Raw genomic sequence first — 16,354 nt, 5'->3', positions numbered from 1 at the left:
TGTACTCTCCTCCTAACCTCACTTCTTTTTTCTGTCTGCTCCACCCCAACTCCAGATTTCCCTACACTCTCATCCCCAGATTTCACTTTTTCTTTCGATTTTTTTACCCTATAGGTTTTTCCCCCATTGAAAACCAGCATGATTTTAGTTTCTTTCATCTTAAATATCACTGCCTGTGACCCCACTTGCACCCTTCATCCCAGTGCTCGCTAACCATGCTATTTACAACACTTAAAATCTCTGGAGCTTCTCCTCTCCAGCTCTACTCCAGTGTGGCTTCAGCTACTTGTAACGCCCTCCAACATACCATACCACACTAGTGACCTTTTCTCTGGCCAACACTCAAACCCACTGCTTCATCTTCACTTTTTTTCAACCTTACAGATACCACCGAGAGAATTGCTCATGCTTCTTATTTTAATTTCTTGCTCTTTTGCAAATTTTTCTTCCATCTAGTACTTCTGCTTACTAACTTACACAGTGTCAGCTCTTCCAGATTCTTCTCATGCTCCTCTCAGGGCAAAAAGGAGCTCTGCCCAAGGTCTCTCTTTGCGTTCAGAATCGTTTTTTCCCCAAACAGCATCTCCCCCTCACACACACACACACGCAGAAATTCACTTGTCATCTGTCTTTAATCTAGCCCTGTCACCTCCAAATTAAATCCCATCCTATTTCTTTGATATCACCACAGTCGAGTCAGTATTCAAGCCTGAATTAAGTCAGAACAGAACTCCTGATCCTCATCCCACAAACATTTTCTGCTTTCTTAGTTACAGTAGATAACACCCTTCTGCCTGTCACCTACAACTTGTAACCCAAGCATTCCCTGCACTTCTGCCTTATTCCTTGCTGACCACATCTAGCAGGAAAAGTGCTAGACCACATCGAAGGGCAAGCACAACTCGCTTTCTAAGCTGAGTCCACCCTTAGCTACTATGCTGTAGCTGACACCATCCGCTGGACAGCAACTCTGTCATTCTGGTATCATTTACAGGAGTAAGACAACAGATTCATTTTGCTTAAATAATACTTGTAAATCACAAAAATAAAAGCTGAGGACACAGAAGAAACTTGCCCTCAAAGACGCATCCAAGCCAAGCGCTGACATCTCCCACCTGTTCTAGTACAAGCGTCCTAAATGTCACAAGTTCTCTCTACTGCAAGAAGGAAAGGTACCAGAGACCATAAACAGAACACACACACAAACAAATGCAATTTGTAATTTAATACACGGAGCACTGCAAATTTAAAAATTGTTTCATTTATGTGTGTTAGGCCTTCTGGTCAGGAAGGAGCTGGCCAAAACTAAGCTACAAGATACTTCTGGAAGGATGGTATGGTTAGAACAGAAGCAAAAAACTAAAACCCAGGAAAGATTTTGAGTAGCAGAAGTAACGCTTTACCTTGCCATGTAAACTATGAGTATTTTATTTGCGAAAGAATAACATACCTGCAGAGAAAAGCAAGAAAATAGTATTCAGGAATTCAGCCTTCGATCAAAAGGTCCCTTACATAGAGGAAATTGTATCAACCAGGTTCAAAGACTGTCCAAGACACCAAAAGCAATGTTCTAAGCATGCTGTAAAGCAACTAAAAATGTGTTCTGCTGCTAAGAGCAGACTAAAACAAATGCAAGCCACAAACATACTGATAAACCTTGATTCCAAACCCTTAATTTTCATCTTGCCTCATGAATCTGTTTTAATACTATTTCTGTTTCACAGTACAAAACAAAACCCATAAACTGAACATGCAGCCTCAGAAGAAATATCAGACATTGATTAAAGCAGCCAGGCAAGAGGTCTAGCGGAGCCTCAAGATGGGTTTAGGGTTGGCAGTCTGTAAAACGTCAACATAAAAATTTATGCTGCCAGCTCTAGGGAAGGCACAAGCAGCCAACGCTCCTGCACAAAGCAGACAGCAGAGAAGCACCTTACAGTTCTGAAATGTTGATTTTTAGTCTTGACAGTGCAGTCTGAAGAACCACCAGTGGCTGAGGTACAAAAGGCTTCGTATCTTGCTGCTAACATCTACCTCCTACATCAAACCAAGCACACGATAAAAAAAAATCCTCTAAGAAAATAGCCTTTTGTAATCATCTGGTGCAAAGCATCAGCTACTGCATTCCAAGACTTCTCAGTAATCTTGACAGACTAAGTTCAGAGGGCAGATAACACTGCCCTGGCATTCACGTCTCATTTTGCAAAAGCGCAACCTGCAGAGGCTTTTCACAAGGTGCTAATGACTGCCGCCTCTTCTTTCAGTTTACAAAGCAGCTCACAGAGAGCTTACAAAAAAAATAAAATAGGGTCTTGGATATTTCTTTCAGTCCAAGCTTAAAGGCAGCTGAAATAGTTTTTAAAAGCTGCCCAATTCCAGCCTGAGCATACAAAATTTAAACTTAAGACCCAGTGGTCCACCCTGTATTCACAGGTATTTCCAGACTAAGGTCAGTAAAGTATCTGTTACATCAGTACAGCAGAAGTTACTCTTACATCTTCACTCAGAGACGGTCCTAGTGAACAATTTTTTTTTTTTAAATACAACAAGAGGTATTTTATTTAATAGACTTCTGCAACTACTAGGTACAAAAACATACAGGTTAAAAAACAAACAAAAGACCCCTTATCAAACCTGTGTGCAGAAGTGGAGTATTTTATCCTTCCCTACAAAACAATGCTCCACATACTTCCCAAATGGCTGTAGAAATACACATTTTTGTTGTTGCTTCTCTTCACATACCACCATAGTATTTTACAAAAGTCCTACTTCAATTTTAAAAACTACTGGTGCAAGACAGACGTCAGCTGAGGTGATGAGTGTCCCCAACACACAGTCAGAATTGAAACTGGAGAACATGCTGGGATGAAGACAACTACCTAGAGAGTGAAAGCGTTATAAGAAAACACTGCCTGCAAGAACCAAATACAGGCAACTTGACAACATAACCATCAAAAAGCAAGGGAAAAGCAAATACCAGACAGGGCAATAGTCACAAGGGACGAACTCACAAGCCAAGGAACAGGAGAGAGTCACCCAGAGGTCCACAGGCTGCAGATTTAACAGACTCACCCAGGGCTTTGAAAACTAGACTGAGTAACTCTATAGAAAAATGGTTGTAAAGCAGGCCTCTTCAACTGGGAGGGCAGAAAAGGGCTGGATAACCTAAGAAGATTCAAACAGAAGACACCTGTATAAAATATCACTTGTTGTTATGTCCACGGAAGACAAGTAACAGCCCAACTCCAAGTTACTTACTTATCTGGAAGCCTACACTAATAATTTTTGTCCTCTTGCGCCATCATTGCTAATTCTACAATACTAATTAAATAAATCCCAGAGGTCACAAGGTAAGGATAAAATTCTCAGTAATTAATCTGCTCAAATTGTAACTCAGTCTGATATTCCTGATGTTACAAATGAATCCTGTGATGAGCTTAAGATGTCTGAAGACGTGGAGTGGAAAAATATTTCAGCACATGCCAAGCTATAACCAACATTTCCTTGTCATTAAGATGCCACAACAACTGAAGAACTGTCAGCGCATTCAGTATTGTAGCTGTGAGATAGCAGCCTTCCCTAAAGCACGGCTCATACGTGAAAAAGAACAAAATGGGCAAGAACAACAAAGATAAAAGCTTTTGACCTTTGCTCTGAACCAAAAATGTGAATCAGCAAAACCAGAGAGATAGCAGTTTCTGTACCCTTTAACGTGCACCTCAGAATATTCAAGTCAGTTGTACTCATTAAACTTCATGCTCATAGGATCAGAGTGAGATTCTCCTCCCTTACTCATGGGCTTCGCTCATGAGATATGGTCTGCCACCACCAGCTCCCTCCCACGCTATGGCGGACCAATGTAGTAGCTACCCTTTGGATCCAAAATTACACGCACACTATCAAATGGGAATAATTTGGCGATAACAGCTACACCAAGGCCTTCAAAAGCACAGATGAGACTGAATACTTGGGATCTGACCTTGCTGCTTTCTCAGGTCTGGATGCAGCAGTTGGAAGGAAAGAATGGGGGTGAGGCAAAAGCGCTCACATACACAGGGAACAGAGGGAAGGAAACGTGCAAGTGAAGGAGGAATTAGACCAGAAGACACTGACAGACCCTAGAAACACCAAAACTTTATCTTAGTCTTGCAAAGGAGTGGACTTGCTAATAAGAAAAGACTTGAGCACTCTCCTTAATCAGCTTTCCGAGGACTAGAAAACATCCCCGTCGTTAGTGTTCTCAGGACCATGAGTTTATTTCTCCCCTGCTTAGCATCGCTTCTGGGGCTAACCTCTGGGAACCTCTCCTTCCAAGCATCAGAAATCATCTCTGCACAGCATATGCTGTCATTTGAAACATCTGTGCCTCAGGCTTAATGAGACTGAATCAGCTTCCAAAATGGACAAGGCACAGGGTCAAGAAATTAAACCTTTAAGCTGCTGAGTACAGCCTCATGCTCCCATTACCGAGAGCAATCCTGCCTCACCTGACAGCTCTGCTCACTCACTCTCCTCTCCCCATGGCACAGTTACAAAAGGGATGGTAGCAGTTTCCTTATCCCTTGGATGACCTGCATCATCTCTTTCCAGTAACCATGTGGCAGATGCATCAAGTACCAACAGCAGGGGCTTCAGGGTGGTGACAGGGAGAACCACCTCCACCTTCTGCTCAAGGAGCTGGGCCCAGGCTCCTCTAACTCAAAACACGTGTGGACCAAGACCTCTGCTCGCTCCTCGCGCTCAGCGTCTGCCTGCTGGGGCAATGATTTGAAAGACAAATTGTCACACCACAAGTGGATTGTACCATGCGGTATTGTCATTTATGAATCTCCCTCCCATAGAGACACTGATAAAGAAGAGAGGAAACAACCAAAAGCTCTAGTTTTCACATCTGAAACGGTTCTGCTGTTCCTCTGTGACTCCCACACGAGTCTCAAAAATATGCAGAGGAGATGAGAAACCCGCCTGCCCCTCTCCCAAGTCCATGCCAGGACAGTGTCTATTGCTCGGCGATTCTGCATCTCTCACTCTACTCCCTAACATTTTCCTTTGTCCTTGAAGGAACGCAGTTGGAAAGCAAGTCCTCAGGGACAGAGGGTGAGCAGTGGCACGGCTCGTCTACTCCAGGAGAGCAGATACTTGTCCAGCAAGACCCTGGGAGACTTTCCCTCCAAAGGAAGGGGCAGAAGAGCTGAGGTGTCTGTTCTTCTTTCATCTCTGTTCCCCAAGGTCCCCTCTCCTCCAGCAAAGGACACATGAATGCAAGGGGAAGGGTGAGAGAGGGGATGCATCACCATCTCTTTTGAAGTTGAGAGGGCAAAGCAAATTCCCCTCTATTGGAAGGGTAGGAAGTAAGGACTGTGCATGTATCGCAGATGCCTGTTGCATCCCCTCCAATAGAAAGGAGGACAAGTCCCATTTCATGCCCCCTCCCAGTGGTGATGCGGAAGGGAAGATGAAGCACAATATAATCATTTTCCTAGTGGAGAGGACAAGGGTAGCAGAGGGGAAGCCGGGTATCACGCCTCTACTAAAGATAACGCACTAAAGACGAGGAATCAGAACTGTGTGTGCGGTGGGGAGGCAGTGGACAAATAGTTGCTGTTTCTACCCTGCTCCTTCTGAAAGAAAGGTGTGCACATCGAGGGAAGGCGGGGGAGTGTTGAAGGCAAATATCCACCCTCACTCACTGTTTGTTTAGGAAAAGAGAAGCATAAGCAAGAGGGTTCTCAGTCACCTTCCCTCCCACTTTCTTCTGCACATGTCAAGAAATGAGAAGACGCTTGTCTCTATGCCAGGTGTGAATGCCCAGATCCCCATCTCCTTCAGGTGCATGTGCACGGGGAGGTGAGAGAGGGAAAGATGCCCAGTTCCCTTTACAGCTGGAAGTGGCTGAAGGGGTGCCCAGTACACCCTTCCCCCATGACCCTGCATGGGAAGTGAGGGGTACCCAGTGCCTCTCATCCTCCGGGGGGGGGGGGGGGGGGGATGTCCAGTGCCCCCTCTTGCAAGTGCCCGCTGAGGGATGCCCACACCGCTTCCCTTAGGAGTGTGCCTGGCAGGGTGGGATGCCCAGTGCCTAGTTTCCCACCCCCCCCACCGGTGCCTCCGAGACTCAGAAGGGAAATTCCCACTCCTTCCTCGCTCAGGTGTGTGTTAGAAGTGGGCACCCAGGGTCCCCTCTCCCTGGAGAACGTTTTGTCCTGTATCCCTTATCCCGAAGCGCACACGGGCAGCAAGCGGTGCCCAGTCCCCTTGGCCGGGTTGGTGTGATGGGGGGTGCTCAGACCCCCGTTTACCTATGGGGGTGCGTTGGAGGGGCACTAAGGGCTACCCGCTGTCCCCACGGCAGGGTGGGGGATGCCCAGCGTCCCTTGCCGGGGAGAGCGGGAGGCAGCCCAGCCACCCCCCCCGGCTGCCCCCCACGGTCTCGGTGCGAGGACACCGGCATCCCCCGGTCCCCGTGGGAGGGGAAGGGGCACCCCCCCCCCCCGCCCCGGCCCCGGTCCCCACGGGAGGGACGGCGGCCACTCACGGTTCCAGTAGACGGGGTAGCTCTCCGCGTTGGCCACGTCCACCTCGTAGAGCCCGCTCCGCACGCACACCGGCTCCACCGCCGCCGCCTCGCCCTCCCGCGGCTCGGCCGGGCCGCCTGCTCCGAGGGCGCGGTAGGCCAGCTCGATCCGCAGCGAGTCGTAGCCGATGAAGGGCTTCCAGGTTTTCCGGTCCTCCCGGTAGAACCAGCGCACCTCCTCGGCGCCCAGCTCCCGCACCACCTCATAGCGGGGCCGGCCGCCGCCCGGCCGCCTCCTCTCGGGCAGCGCGGCCGCCGCCAGGGAGAAGCCGCTGCCGCCGCTCTCGCTGCTCGCCAGCCCCGCTCCCTCGCCCTCGCTGCCCTCGCCGCCCGTGCCCGTGGAGTAGCGCAGCGAGGCGCCGGACTCGGCCGAATCGAAATCGCCGCCGCCGGCCTCGTCGCTCAGGCTGGGCTCCCGCGGCGGCAGGGCGGCCGCCGGCTCCGGCTCCCCCTCGGAGGAGGAGGTGGAGAGGGCGGCGCGGAGCAGCGGCGCGGAGCGCTGCTGGGGAGGGCGGCGGGGCGGGCGGGCGAGGGGATGCTGCACGCCGCGGCTCGCCGCCGCCTCCTCCTCCGCCGCTTCCTCCTCGCCGCGGGTCGGCCGCTCGTAGCAGCCGCCGCCGTAGCCGCTGGCTTCGCCGGGCAGGTCCCAGGCGCCCTGAGGCGAGCCGGGCTCGGGGTAATCCATGCCGCAGCGCGCCCAGCCCGGCGGTGCCGCCTCGCCTCGCCTCACCTCACCTCACCCGCTCACGCCCGGCCCGCGGCTGCCGCAGCCGCCGCCGCCGCCGGCTCCGTCCGGGCGTGGGCGGCGCCGCATCGTCACGCGCGCCGCGACGCGGCCGGGGGCGGGGCGGGGCAGGCCGGGGGCGGGGCGGCGGCACGCGGCCTGCGGGCTCGTCAAGGTGGGAGAAGGCGGGCGGGCGGGCGTGAGGGGATTCCTGCGGCGCGGCGGGGGCTGCGGTGCCCTCAGACACAGCCTGCCGCCTCGGGTGTGTGTGAGAGACACCCTCAGACACAGCCTGCCGCCTCGGGTGTGTGTGTGACACCCTCAGACACAGCCTGCCGCCTCGGGTGTGTGTGAGAGACACCCTCAGACACAGCCTGCCGCCTCGGGTGTGTGTGAGACCCTCAGACACAGCCTGCCGCCTCGGGGGTGTGTGTGTGACACCCTCAGACACAGCCTGCCGCCTCGGGGGTGTGTGTGTGACACCCTCAGACACCCTCAGACACAGCCTGCCTCCTCGGGTGTGCGTGTCAGACACCCTCAGACACAGCCTGCCGCCTCAGGTGTGTGTGAGACCCTCAGACACAGCCTGCCGCCTCGGGTGTGTGTGAGACCCTCAGACACAGCCTGCCACCTCGGGTGTGTGTGAGAGACACCCTCAGACTCAGCCTGCCGCCTCGGGGGTGTGTGTGTGACACCCTCAGACACCCTCAGACACAGCCTGCCTCCTCGGGTGTGCGTGTCAGACACCCTCAGACACAGCCTGCCGCCTCAGGTGTGTGTGAGACCCTCAGACACAGCCTGCCGCCTCGGGTGTGTGTGTCAGACACCCTCAGACACAGCCTGCCGCCTCGGGTGTGTGTGAGACCCTCAGACACAGCCTGCCACCTCGGGTGTGTGTGAGAGACACCCTCAGACACAGCCTGCCGCCTCGGGGGTGTGTGTGTGACACCCTCAGACACCCTCAGACACAGCCTGCCTCCTCGGGTGTGCGTGTCAGACACCCTCAGACACAGCCTGCCGCCTCAGGTGTGTGTGAGACCCTCAGACACAGCCTGCCGCCTCGGGTGTGTGTGAGACCCTCAGACACAGCCTGCCACCTCGGGTGTGTGTGTCAGACACCCTCAGACACAGCCTGCCGCCTCGGGGGTGTGTGAGACCCTCAGACTCAGCCTGCCTCCTCGGGGGTGTGTGAGAGACACCCTCAGACACATCCAACAACCCCAGCTCTGTGTGCGAGACCCCCTCAAACACAGCCTGCAGGCCCGCCTGCATGCGTGAGACGCCGTCAAACACAGCCCCGGCTCCGCGTGTGACAGGCACCTTGATCGACAACCTGTGTGCGGGAGACCCCTAAAACCCAGCCTGCTGCCTCGTGGACGTGAGCGATGCCCGCCAACGCGGCCTGCGGCCCTCCGTGTGGGTGAGGCACCCTGACACGCACACCGGCACACTAAAGCACAACCTGAGGCACAGCACGTGTGAGACACCCTGAAGCACAACCTGTGGCCTCACAGGCGGATGAGACACCCTGAAACGCACCCTACAGCCCAGCGCGTGAGTGATGGGCACCCCCAAAACACAAACCACGGCTTGGTGTGTTCATGGCAGGCGCTCCTAAAACAACCCTCTGTGAGCGTGGCCAACACCCACAAGAAACAAACCGTGGCTCTGTGGGGGTGACACGCTCTTAAATCACATCTTGCACCCTTGCGTGTGCATGTGTGAGAGAACGCACGCCCTGCAGCCCCACGGGGGATTGGTGTCTGCGTGTGAGACACCTCCAGCACTCATCAGAGTGTTGGTGTTGGTCTGTGTGTGTGTGCCGCTCCCTACAGCCTGCCGAGGGGTAACTGAGGTTTGACCTGTCAGCGTGGGTGGGTGTCAGGCTCAACACACACCTGGTAACTTAGCGGGGCGAGTGGGGTGCACATGTATGCAAGAGAGACAACCTCAACCAACACCCTGCAGTGTGCCAGGATGTACTGGGGTTCATGTGCAGGGGGGGAAAGTGGACACTTCAACACACACCCCAACACCTAACAGGGAGGTAACCTGTTCATCTCCGTGTGTCACACCCTGCGACTACTAGAGTGCAACAGGGATCCCTCCTGTGTGCATGCAACCTTACCCCCCACCCCAAGGAAACCCTACAGGCTAGCAGTTGACAATGATGCACAGGGTGACACTGTGCGTGAGATGTCCTCCCCCAGCTCAACACCCCACAGCTTGGCAGGGAGAGGTGTCAGGTTTGACCTCTGCTTGTTGGTGTGACACCCCTTTTCCCTTCAGCCAGGCATTTCTCAGTTGTGCAGGGGTGTGCGTGACACAGGCATACTCCAAATACACAGTCTGCAAACTAACAGGGGGTCAACAACCTGGAGTCACCCTTGTGCAAGAGGGACCCTGCTCCTCCAAACTCTAGCTATGCACCCCAAAATCAGAGGGGTTGTGGTTCACCTGTGCTTGTTCATCTGTATGAGCGAGAAACAGACACCTCCATCCCCAATACACACCCCGTAATCAGGAGGGGGTGGTGAGATGCATATCTGTGTGATAAAACACATGGCAGCCTGTAGGAGGAAAAAGGATGAGGGAGGGTGCCTGGGTTTTACACCGGTGTGAGACAACTCTCCCTCCCAACACATACCCTACAGCCGAGTGAGGGGCAGTGACAGATCACCTCTGCGGTGCCAGTTCCCCCCCCAAGCCTTTCTCATGGGGTGAGGGTTGTTGTGTGTGTGGGAAAGAGAGAGACTCCCAGAAACACACCCTGACTTACTGGGGTGGGGTCACCTGTTTATGAGACACCCCCTTTTCACAACATGCCCAGGAAGAAGGAGGCGGTGAGAGGGTATGTGAGCGATACTCCTATCTCAGTTACACCTCGAAGGGCAAGGGAGCTGATACCTGCGCCTTTGTCACATCTGTGTGCACAATGTCCCCGCTGCCCTACTAATACACGTCACAGCCAGCAGGTCAGGGTGCTGGTCTGCAACCTCTAGCCCTGTGTGTACACACACACACACACACACACACACGCAGTTAGGGGGTGTGTGTGTGTACAGTCGGAATGCAAGAAGGAAAGTAGCTGGTTGAGTGTCATATACATTTGTGTGCCCCCACCCCTAAATGTCTGTGTGTCATTCTCCTTCTTGATTTACAGCAAAACCCCTCTCACAGCCCCGCTGTCCGCTGTAAAAAAAACCCCAGGGTACAGTGCATGCGTTCGCTGATTCCCCCATTTCCTATACATTCTGCTTGTCTCCATCCTACAGTCTCCAGCAACAAAAGGACTTCTGTGTATTGCACAGCATTGTATGTCCAAAAATAGGATTGTGCGCTACCTCCTACGTCCACTTTCAGCCAGGGAATCCTGTTAATGGAGTGTGTTAAAACACAGAGAGAGGCCAGATTAAGTTCAGGCTGGAAGGGTAAGTGAAGCTTTTAAAAATGTTCACTGCTGGTGTGTTGTTTCCCTGAGTCATTAACATCATGATGAAAGACTGCTCACAGATTCTCAAATGCATCGGCAACACTGTTCAATCCTAAAAGCTCCAAGAACTTTGTTAGCATTCATGAGTCCCCACCACAGGAGCTTTGTGCATGCTTGTTCTGCCTTTTCAAAAGGAGAAAGAGAGGAAAAAGAGAGGAGAGAAACAAGGTACAAGCAAGAAGTCAGGGGAGGAGGCTGTGCTAAGGGTGTTTGACCACATTGCTCTAGCAACAGGGACATGATCTCTCTAACTTATCTTTTGCAATTCTAATGAACTCCACAAGGTAATCTCTCTGTGAAGCCTGTCCCAGATTTTTCTCCACAGTGGGGAAGAAAAAAGGAATGTTACTTACCTTGTAGACTGCTTGGAAGATGTGGGTTGTAGGATTCTCACTTTTTATCCTCATTTCCATCAAAGCCAGGGGGATTTCACCATCTTTTCTCATTCAACAGGTGTTTCACCCTTCTTCATGTCATCCTACTCAAATTCTCCCTCCTTCTGCTCCTTGTCTGAGATCAGGGAAAGATTGTCCAAATGAACAAGAGGCACTTTAAGTGTTCTTTACCTTTTTAATATATTCTTTTAAGTGTTCTTTACCTTTTTAATATATTCTTTTAAATGTTCTTTACCTTTTTAATATATTCTTTCAGATGATTTGTTTTATTTCTTGATGTGCCTTTCTGCGGGTGTATGTCTGCTCTCCATATGCAGACACTACATTCTTGTGCACAGTCTCTCTGTAGACAATAGGCAGAAAGACTGAGCACTAATGGTTCATCATCATCAAGCTGAACCACAGCACGAAGAGCTGCAATGTGACCGTTCTCCATTACAGCCATGCTGGAGACCTATGGAGACACATGGCCTGAAAACTGGTTTATTAAAGGCAAAGTGACAGGAACTCCAGAGCCTGGAGCCCCTACCGAAAGAGTCCCAATGGCTTTCACTTTGATTTTGTGAGGAAGGTCTTTGCTGGGGTAGGCTGGTATGAATGAAGCTGAGAGCCCAGACCTCTCTCATTTGAGCTCAAAAAAGGAGTGTTTTCCCCTTTTTACTATTAGCAGCTCTGAGCTCACAGGTGTGGAGTAGCTTGAAAGTTTCTGGCATGACACAGGACTCAAGTTCCATCACAGAGTTACATGAAATAAAAAGTAAGACCAAATGTATAAACTTCATTTACCATCAGAGGAGGAAAGTTTCCTTACAGTGGAGTAAATGTGGAAGAATGTAAGTGTCTATAGGGAAGTTTTAAAGCAAAGTTAGATTTATTTTGAAATGTCATCTATGTAGCACTGTGAATTTCTGTGCAGACTAAGAGCAGTGGATGCTGTGATCCTTCTATTATGAGACCTTGACAGAAGACTTCTATAGCCATGTAGAAGTATACATGTTTCCTTTCTGCAGAGTTAATCCAGTTGGGAATGTCCTGGAAAAGAGGTAGGGAGGTAGCACGAGGAGCTCCCAAGGACCTCCCTTTGTCCAGGAGAAAAAGAGGTACCGTGAAGGTAGGGAGTATGTGTGTAATTGAAAGTATAATGCACTGCAAATCATCTCTGAATATCCTCCAGTTTTTAACATTCCTTTTAAGAATATCCGTATCCATTAAGAAAAAATGTGCACACAAGAAATGGACTCTGAACTTCTGCAGCAGCTTCACCAAAAATGAAACCCAGAAATGCCTCCTATTTATCCTATTCATTTTCCCAAGGCTGCTGTTAGCTCCAGTGGCCACAGCATTGCGCTGGAGTTAGCTCACTACAAATGTCCCTGAAGTACAGTTTTCCACAGTAGACTCTGCTGCTTTCTAGGGTATGGACTAAGCAAGAGGCACCTCTGCATTTAGAGATTATATCTATATGACCCTGCACTGTGCTGGATATTTGTTCCTAAGTGTAGGACTTTGCATTCGCCTGTCCTAAGGCTTCCTTTAACTCAACTCATGTTACCAAGTTCGCCTAATTATCCTCATCCCAGCAGTCTTTGTTTGCAAGACAAGCTACTCCCATTAGTCCAGTTTTAAACACTGTAGTCAGTTTTGAAACTCTTTCTCACAGTTCACAAATAATGCAATCATCTTGTATTTTCTTGTAGATTCTAAATAAAATACAATGAATAGCACAAGTGCAAGTGCTTGCAAGAGTCCATTAGAAACAGTCTTTACTCATTGATGAATCCTTTATAACAAAGCCATTTTAAGATCTTTCCATTAGCTATTTTTAAGCCATTTATTATGCACTCATATTGATTTTGTATATTTTTTTTCCTCAAATCTGGATACTGTGCAGCACTGAGTCAACAGTTACTGCTATCAACCATACCCATGATTTTATTAAAGAACAAGATGAAATTTGTTCTTTGACAGGAACCATTTCCCATGAAAACTGCTGATTGCTGTTTCATTACATCCCCACTCTCCACCTCCTTATTAATTGGTACAAACCACTTCATTACACTAGGTCAGGAGCAATGTTGGACTAGCCAGTCTGAAATTACGTGGGCTTACCTCAGTCACACTTTTCAAATATTGACACAACACTGTTTTTCTTCCTAGAAATGATCTCCTGGACTGTTTCTAAACTCTCACATTCCCACCTTATGTGAGAACAGTCATTTGAAGAACCAGTTCTTAAAATGCCGACATGCAAGTCCTCTAGAACGGCTGCTTTTAAAATGTTAGCTGTGCTGTTTGATGTTCTTTTTTAAGTTGCTTGAATAGGAAGCGTTTCATCATCATTATATAATGTGGAAATGGCATTCAACTTTGTCCCAAATACAGGCAGGAAATATTTATCAAACACTTCTGCTTTTTCAGTTTCACAGCTATCCAAATATATTTGGATACACTGAGAGTATTAGTAATTGGACTCCACTAAAATATTGTTCATCAAATTAAGCAGGGTTCCAAAAAACCTTTGCTTACAACATGATATTTTCTGCACAGGGAACATTAACTCTCTGGCTCTTTTTGAAGGCATGTTGGTCAACTGGGTTAAAAATCCCCCTTGTGAGCGTTTTACCTCACTGTCAGACATGGGGGGCTTCTCTGTTTATGTTTTTCTTTTCCTTGAACACCAGCACTTTTAGTACACCTCTTATGCTAAGGTCAAAAGTGCCTTTCACTTGATCTGAAATGTTCTTCCAAAGCCACAGCTCCATGTTTTTTTAACCCTGCTGCAAGCAGCAGCAGAATATCCCCCTAGCTCTAAAAGACAAGAATGAGGGGGCAAGGAGAGGGTCATTTCTGTGATATCAGATACTGTCTCTCTCAATGCAGCATTGTTAAATTGTACAGGCTTCCCCCCCCCCCCCTCTTTTTTTTCCCCCATTGTTCCAGGGCAAACAAAGAAAGAAAGCAAAGTAATGATTCCTGGCAGAAGTATTTACCCTTTCAGACTTTTTTCTGACGAAGCCCTAGTGTTAAAGTATTCACCTATGTGTCGGTGAGACTTGCAGAAAGCCATGCACAGACAGATTGCTGGCAGCGCTTGCAAAGAAAAGGCTGAACTGGAGCCGTGCTGCTGGTGTCAGCTCAGCCACCATATCTATCTCCTCCTGGCTTCTCCTTATCTCTTTCTGGATCTCCAGGGGCACGGATTTTGCCCTTCTTGCAGGAGTGAATGAGAATGGGGTAACTTGTTCAACAAGACCAAGTGGGGTTGATGGGTCTAAAAGCAGAGATTCTGATGGTGAGTCTGTCATCACGCAAACTAATATTGGTCATAGAGATGTTGGACATGAATTATTGCTTGCTCTTTCTCTAAAAAAACCCCTGGCCCTGCACTTGTCCTCCTGGTAAAGAAGAGGACAAAGATTTGAAAGATATGAAAGCATCGAATGGAGGGACAGCACTCAGTCTTCTGGACAGGACCCCTTCAGTCTTCGTCTGAGGAGTGTTAAAAAGGAGTTAGTTGCAAGGTAGATCACTTACTAAAATAATGCTCTGTGTGCATCTGTGCACACGTGCGCTGATAGAGATGGGTAAAAGACCTCTCCCATAAATGTGATTGCAATCCAGATGCAGTCCTGCACCAGAGACAATCCTTCAAACCCAGGTACTTCTCCTCACAGAGCATTGACCTAGCCTATCTCCAAGGATGCCAACAGCTGCTCTGTGTACACGCTGTCCCGTAAATGATGCCATCTCATTTCTAGGATATCTCCCTTCCTTCCAGAATACTCTTCCAAGAGAGTTTTGTCACATGTCCCTTGGCTGTGGGATTGGGGCCGTTCCCAGTACTAGAAGGGCTGCTATATTGAAGTTTTTTTTTTTCCCCTTGCTAGAGATGGTGGGCACATGGATGAAAATAATGTAGAAAAGGTAGTTCTTGTGGTGTTGTCCCCCCCCCCCCAGTTGTAGCAGGATGCAGAAGGTGCCTGAAGTTCCACTTTCTTCAGGTCTTTCATTCAGCCAAAGCCATTAAAATATAATCTGAGAGCAAACATATTTCTTCCCATGGTTGTTTTGGTTTTTTTTCTTCTTCCTGATGAGATACTATGAGTGTGGGCACATGGGAGGCAAATGAGTTTTGTAGATCCAAGAACAATAAAGTTGACACAGATAATTTTGGGGGGTGGGGGGGAGAGGGGAAGGGCGAGGGGTGTTCTACAACATCCTGGTAAGTGTTGGTTGTGGACTTGACCAGATCAGGGTTGAAAACAAGGGCTCTGTATTCTTACTGTGCCAACCACTAAGCCAAGAGATGAAGCACAAAGACCTTCCAGAGGAAACCATCACAGACCTTCAGGAAAATGGAAACCTGGTTCCTTTCTGTAGGCACTGGAGTCAAGAGTAGGAGGCCACTGTCTCTCCCACACACCTTGTGGCTGTCTGTCTGAAAGGATACGATACACAAAGCACAAGCTGGAAGCGCCACAAGGAAAAGAAAAAAACCCCTTTATCCTGCACTAAAATGCTCTGTCTGCTGAGTGGTTGAAAAGCCATGAACAAGAGTCAGTTACAAGTTGTCAAAAGCTCTTGCACATAGGGCTTATAAGGGAACAAACCAAAAATACTCACTCATTCACTTGGGAGAGGGTTGGCGTACACAGGGCCACGGTAAGGAGGATTTTGTAGGGGTGTGGGGCTGTGCTAGAGTTCACAGCTAAGGATCTTGGGAGCGGGGTCAGATGGAGAATGAAGAAATTTTAAAGCCCTCTGTACCAGAGTCACAGGGCCTGGAGGGTTACACGCGAATGTTTCGTCTCATAATAACACCCAAAAGCATTGGTGGAGTTGCAGGACCTTGGGTACACTTGGCACTAAAAGTGACTTTGAGGTCACTGTCAGTGTGATCATGTGTGAAATTCTGGCTTTACTGAGACTGACGTGAGTATTGCCATTGATTTCAGCAGGGTTAAAAATTCGCCCGCTCTCTGTGGTTCATCCTTTCCCCTCCCAAGCATTTATTATTGTCAATTGATCACAATCCACTGGATGTATTTCTGGCTCAAACTTGAGATAACTGCTACGCGTGATGAATCATAAGAGATACAAAATATATTACCTAGTCCTCACAGTACATGCTGTTCTGGGAAAGCATAGTAGCAACGCTCGTCATTGTA

General features: G+C 49.3%; 1 protein-coding gene and 1 long non-coding RNA gene across 3 annotated transcripts in view; both read right to left on the bottom strand.

The window, feature by feature from the left end:
- Positions 1 to 7,362, bottom strand: part of DDHD1 (DDHD domain containing 1) — a 67,648-nt gene extending 60,286 nt beyond the window's left edge. Inside the window, exon 1 of one of the 2 annotated variants that reach the window (XM_052783604.1) lies at positions 6,536 to 7,362. In XM_052783604.1, coding sequence (XP_052639564.1) covers positions 6,536 to 7,259 — 724 coding nt within the window. In that variant the 5' untranslated portion in view covers positions 7,260 to 7,362. The remainder of the gene's footprint in view (positions 1 to 6,535) is intronic. The other variant, XM_052783605.1, reaches the window with a different exon arrangement.
- Positions 7,363 to 14,230: 6,868 nt separating this feature from the next.
- On the bottom strand, positions 14,231 to 15,902 carry LOC128139278 (uncharacterized). Its single transcript, XR_008234299.1, has 3 exons — positions 15,810 to 15,902; positions 15,532 to 15,624; positions 14,231 to 14,457 (listed from the first exon to the last, which is right to left on the bottom strand). It is a non-coding gene; the product is annotated as an uncharacterized LOC128139278 (long non-coding RNA).
- Positions 15,903 to 16,354: the final 452 nt, after the last annotated feature.

This window comes from Harpia harpyja, chromosome 3 (genome assembly GCF_026419915.1).
Source record: "Harpia harpyja isolate bHarHar1 chromosome 3, bHarHar1 primary haplotype, whole genome shotgun sequence".
In the NCBI taxonomy this organism is placed as follows: domain Eukaryota; kingdom Metazoa; phylum Chordata; class Aves; order Accipitriformes; family Accipitridae; genus Harpia; species Harpia harpyja.
Note: the sequence above shows the minus strand (reverse complement) of the source record. Positions and strands in the feature narration are given on the sequence as shown.